At 43.8% G+C, this 6,000-nt stretch overlaps 1 protein-coding gene across 1 annotated transcript in view; it reads left to right on the top strand.

The window, feature by feature from the left end:
- The first annotated feature begins 1,590 nt into the window (after positions 1–1,590).
- The window catches only part of HPGD (15-hydroxyprostaglandin dehydrogenase), a 39,878-nt gene continuing 35,468 nt past the window's right edge, over positions 1,591–6,000 (top strand). The window contains exons 1-2 of the mRNA XM_048847774.2: positions 1,591–1,884; positions 2,283–2,406. Of these exons, the coding sequence (XP_048703731.1) occupies positions 1,792–1,884; positions 2,283–2,406 (217 nt within the window). The 5' untranslated portion in view covers positions 1,591–1,791. The remainder of the gene's footprint in view (positions 1,885–2,282; positions 2,407–6,000) is intronic.

The following is a 6,000-nucleotide window of genomic DNA, read 5'->3' as shown; positions in this document are numbered from 1 at the left end:
TTTGGCCAACCAAAATGAGGCCCTACCTTCAACTCCATGGCATTTCCCTGTCTGTAGTGCTATAGCTTCTGTTTATCACCAAAACCACCACTTGGTCACTCCAGATATGGTGGTGAGACAGAGACCTCAGGGTTTAGTGTGAGGCTTATGTTAGAAAGTAGGGCACCAGAGATCTTCCTCTGCCTGCAGCTCCAAGCGGGCACTCTGTGGGCCCTCACTTCACCACTCTGGCCAACTACTACCATGCAGACTCCTCACCCCCACACCAGCAGCATGCTCCCGCAGGTGGGTCCTTTGTCCCCAATCCAGCCAACATCCTAACTAGAGTCCTCACTCCACCCCACACCCACATTGATGTTGGATTGAAAATGGGGAAACTGGAGCCTGCTTTTTTGACTTTCACCAAAATCATAGAGTTCTGACCATGGGCAGGAGTGGGGGAGAGGGCCAAGGGGCTCAGCTAGGTGTACAACTCAGCCTACATAAACAACAAAGTACAAGACCCTCTCTCTATATAAGAAATGTATGTGGCATCTACAAAATTATTCTGGTTTTGTATATATCTATATATTTTAAAAGCATAAAATATATTGGATTTAATCCTTAATGCCTGTATACCCAAACCTCCCATTGGCGTCAATGGGACTACAGGAATGCAAGAAATTCACTCCTGGTGTAAATTCTTTGATTTACATGGAGTTACACCAAGCACAAATTTGCCTCAATGCTTCCCTCTTCTTACTGAAATTACTTTGGTTGGCTTTGGAGCAATTTATTTATTTAGAGGTATTTTATTTCAGGTTTGTTGTTAATGTTATATTTTTAACTCTTCGGACATCTGTGTCTCCTGTGGAGAGGCAGACAGTACTTTATTTATAAAGTCCTTTAATAAAACCTAGCTCCATATTTTGTGATGGATAGATTATGGCAGATTTAATTACACTTTTAAAAAAGTATCTTATTATTTACCTTAGTAACCTGATAGCTGGAACATTTTTAGAAAGCAATGGCAGAGACATGATGACCCTGGGGGAAGTATGAACACACAGGAGATTCCCCCAGCTGTTATAAAAGGGGGGTGGGGGGAACTGATGGGGCCCAGCAATGCATTTAGGAGTCTGAGGAGGGACTCCACGCTTGTTATTGTTTCGGGCTCTGAAACTTGTTCCAATTATTTAGCCTGCTGCTGATACGAATTGGGCCAAGCAAAACGCATAAAACCTGAGCAGTTGCCAACAGCCCTTATCAAAAGTCCCCTAACTTGTTCTCACGCCATTTGTCCGGACGCAAAGGGGAAGAAAAGAGGCAGGACCTGTCCCCAGAGTCTGCAGCTCGGGCTTTTGTTCGTTTGGGAAAAAAAAGAAAAACATACCAGCGAGAGGGGGAAGCTGAGCGTGCAAAGCGCCCCTGCTGGCCCCCGTCAAACCTGGGGCTCCCGGGGACGCTCTGCCCGGGAATGCCCGGCGCCACTCCGCAGACACGCACTGGGCGGGTGTCAGCGCTGTCCCAGGAGAAGGGAAAGGAGAGAAGGAGCCGCAGCAGCGACGGCAGGAGGAGGAAGAGGAGGGGGAGGGAGGAAGTGAACTTACAGGGCAGGTGACACCGAGATAGGATCCCCATCCCCAGTGTGCTTGGCAACTTCCCTCTCGCCTGCTGCCCGCGGAGGCACGGCTGTGAGGGAAGATAAAGGAGACAGGGACTCTATAAATACCAAGTGCGAGCGCGCGCGCCCCAGAGCCCTGGCGAGGGACAGAGACCGGCGCGGCGCTCAGCCTTCAGCAAGCAGCGAGCATGCACGTGAATGGCAAGGTGGCTCTGGTGACTGGCGCGGCGCAGGGCATAGGCAGAGCCTTTGTCCAAGCGCTGCTGGAGGAGGGCGCGAAGGTAAGCGCGTGTGTCCCTGGCGCACCACCCAGGGGCTGCCGCCATCCCGGAGCCACTCTCACCTTCTTAGGAGGTCGCGTCCACAGAGGCTGCTGCTGCTTTCTAGGAAGCCAAGAGCCTCTCCCCCAGTTTTCGTGCACGCTGTAGGTACCTGCTGCTGTCCTTCTCCCGGCTTCGTGCCCCTCCCCAAGGCCAGTTTTCCTTCCCGCTGGGGCGTGCAGCTGGGGTGTGCAGGTTGGAGCAAGAGGGGCCTTAGACACGTCACCTCCCCGGCTGGGAAAAGGCTGTGTGGTATTTGGCGGGGGGGGGGTCCGCTCGTCCCTCTTGAATTTCCCTTGCCTTACAAATGCTGTGATCATTCCTCTCACGTGCATCGCCCCGACCTCCTCCTGACACAGGTGGCTCTCGTGGATCGGAACCTCGAAGCCGGTGAGGAGAGCAAAGCTGCCCTGGATGAGCAGTTTGAAGCTCAGAGGACTCTTTTCATTCAGTGCGATGTTACAGATCAGGAGCAACTGCAAGGTAAGGAGGGAAATCTGTCAGCATTATACACTATCATAACATGCAACAACCTGAACAAAGCTGGGCTACTGAACCTATAACTGTGCAATTAAGGTTTCTGGAGGGCAGCCTATTTCTGATCCCTTACAAGCGTGACTCAAGTAGGATCTGTTTCTCACTCTGCAAATGTGAAATATTACTACCAGTGTGTGCCTTTGGCTTTAGGACTTGGCACATAGTAAAGAAAGGATAAAGACGTCACTGAATGTTTTGTGATACTTTTGTATGAAAGCCTCTGCATAAGATAAGGGTTATTTAATGAGTAATGTATTAAAAACTTTAAAATCCAGTGTTTAATAAAGTAGAGTATTTACTTAATAAAATATTTAAAGTGTTTAATAAAGCTTCCTGGCAGACTCAAAAATGCATCTTCTCACCATGAAAGTGACAAGTTTCTGCTCCGAGTGATCTGCAATACAGATACTTAGCAGTACAATGGAACTAATCTGAATTTAGGTTGCTATTGTTCAGATCAGAATCTGGCCATAAATGCCAAGGATGAAATGTTGCTCTTTAAGCTAAGAAATAACTTATAATACAGCTTTTTAAATTTTAACTTAAACCATTGCAGATAAAAAGCAATCAACTCCTGTGATTTTTGATTTTGTGCATGTCCTCATTCAGGAATAAACTGCTCTACTGAGCTCTGGATAATAATATTTACTTTTTTATGCAGCATTTCACAACAGACATCTCACAAACATTTCATGATAACCACAACATCCCATGACTGTTTGCAGATTCATTAAGAGATCCTTAGTTAGGTTAAAAAAAACCTTGGGTCACTTATGTGAATGCTCTTTCCATGGAAAAAGATGTTAGACTTGATATAAACACATAGTTTCTTTCTTCTGCCTCATAAATTCTATGATTGCACCTTTGTCACATGATAATCTTCACAGAAGCAATGTGTGATTATTTTAATTCTTTCTTCACAAAACTTCAGCAATTTGCTGCTTGTCCAGAATGCAGCAATCTGATTGTTCACTTGTATAAACAAGCATAACTACACTACACCTATCCCCAACTCTTTTATACTGGTTGTCTATAAAGTAGATCAATTAATTTAAATTGGCTCTGTTAGTTTTAAATTCCTTAGTGGCTACCTACTCTGTAAGCTTTTTTACGGACAGTGGTCCTCATACTACAATTTGTTCAGTGTGGGCAAATCCCTCTGTTGCTTCACTGGAGTTCCGTATGGACATGTGACTGCCCCTGTGAAACAAGTTGCAGGATCAGGAACACAGTCTGCAGCCACAGGGTGCACACTGTTCAGGGTCCCACTATCACATCTGCAGTCAGGTCATGGTCATGCTTTTTGCTGTGCATGTCCCAACAGTGTGGAGCTCTCTCTGCACAGACATTGGTTTTATTTTCTCCCAACCTACTTTTGAAAAATCACCTTAAAACCATTTTTCTCTGCAAAGCAGTTTTGGACTGATCAGCCTTGATCCATATTTATACCTCCCTTCCATTCCTTTCATATCCCCTTTAAGTTGGGTCCTCTCATTTATTTTAAGGTGCTTATATTTTCAGAGGGTGGTATATTTTGTACAGTGCCAAGAACACTGGCGAGATGGATGTATATGCAAAATAAATACAATAATTATAAATTACTAATTATCATAATACTAACAAGATTCTTTTGTTTCATATGGATATGTAACAAGGCAGGCCTTCTCCCCACCTCTCAAAGACAGTCTCTCTTCAGCAGTTTTATTGTCCAAACAAACAAAAACAGTTCTTCAACTCACCCTGGCTTTTACTCACAGGAGACTTTAACCCCTTTACCTCTCAGGCTCTCACTGCCTCCTGTCACAGGTGTATCTGTCAGTTTTGCTGTTCCTGGTCCTGTTCCCTGAGCATAGCCACCCAGGGCTTTTCTCTCCGGAGGACCTTTTTCTAAACAGTTCCTTTCAGGTTCTCCCTGTCTTCCCTTAGGGGAGTCTACCAGCCCTAATTCACCAGGTCTCTTCCTTTCCCAAGCCCAGGTACCCTCTTTTAAAGCCTAATCTTGGTCATCTGACCAGACACAAGGTACACTGACCCTGCTCCCTCTTAAAGAGGTAGTGCCACCCTGTGACCGGACCCTAAACAGATGTGATCACTGTGGACTGACAAACCTGTTGCCAGCAGTAGACTACATAAACTAATCAACATTTTTTTCAACACATCAATATGACCAGTTGAAAAGTATTTGCTTTTTTTTTCCTAGTGTGGTCAAGATTATTTGTATAGGCCTAGGAATGATACACACATCATTAAGAATAAGCCAAAAGTTTTTTGTTTTTGTTATTTTAAGACAGAAGACTTTGAATGCTATGTGTCAAGGACAGTGTTATTGAAGAGCTTCTGTAGAGAGCAGGATGAAAAACAAGTGAAGCATAAAGCCAAATTCTGAAATTGAGATCAAATTAAGGGCCTGATCCTGCATCCCCAAAACTGCATTGATTCCCTGAATGACCAGTTCTGCTCCCACTGAAGTCAAAGAATTTCAATTAACTTTGATAGTGCAGGATTGGGCCACTAAGGAAGTAAGGAAAACATGGTTAGAGAATGTTAGGTTCAGAGACTGAAGAACAAAATAGGCAATAAACTTAACACAAAACAGAAAAGACAGGAAACTAAAAATAGAGCCCTTTAAATATCAAAGCATTATAGTGGAGGATAATATCATCATTAACTCTGAAAGGCAAGGGAGGTTAGGTGAATGCATTCTTTGCTTTTAGCTGTTTTTAACATGATACAATGCTCTTGTGTTTAAAAACGACTATTGTACCATATTCTGACCCCTTCTAAAATTGCTCTGGCAGCCTTAGCCAAATACCTGGTGATTCCCCTAACTAGGGTAATCCTGAATGACACAAACACCTGATGCTGTTGGTGCTATACCCATTCTAGTGTAAGGGTGTGGCCAGAGAAAAGGAGGTATGGCAACAGTGCTGTTGTAATTTTGTTATTTGTTGTAACTTTTCTGTTGGCCACAATGGCCTGGTGTCTCAAGAATACCTTTCAGGGAATCTGACGTGGTCTGGATTTTCATTTCATCAAGTTATTTATTTTCATTCAACATATATTTGTTATGTAGTATTTGTTTGATGTTTGCCACAGACAAACAGTTCAATGGAACAAGTGTTCCGTGTGATGAGGAAAGAAAAAGTAAAATGCGCAGAGACACGACTCAAAACTGTTCTTTTGTTCAAAGAAAATGTTAATGACACTTGTTCAGTGTTTTATGATAAAGCCCTTAAGAACTCTAAATTGCTAGGAAATATGCACACATTGCTGTTGAGTCAGATTCTGGCAGTACAGACATCTCTGCACTTTCTTTTTTAAATGTATTTTTGTCTTTGAGTATTTTTGCAACCCTGAAAAAAACAGGCACCACAAAAGTGTTGTAAGCTTTTTATTCTGAAAACATTGCCATCTTTAGGGTCCCACAAAAGGTGTCTATAAGCCACTTTGGGAATTCCCTACCTGCACAGGTTGTGCTGAGCATAGAGGTCCTGAGGATCTGGCCCATTAATTTTAATTCTGTCTGATGTATAGAAACTC

This window comes from Caretta caretta, chromosome 4, assembly GCF_965140235.1.
Source record: "Caretta caretta isolate rCarCar2 chromosome 4, rCarCar1.hap1, whole genome shotgun sequence".
NCBI classification, from domain to species: domain Eukaryota; kingdom Metazoa; phylum Chordata; order Testudines; family Cheloniidae; genus Caretta; species Caretta caretta.
This window is presented reverse-complemented; position numbering and strand designations above follow the sequence as displayed.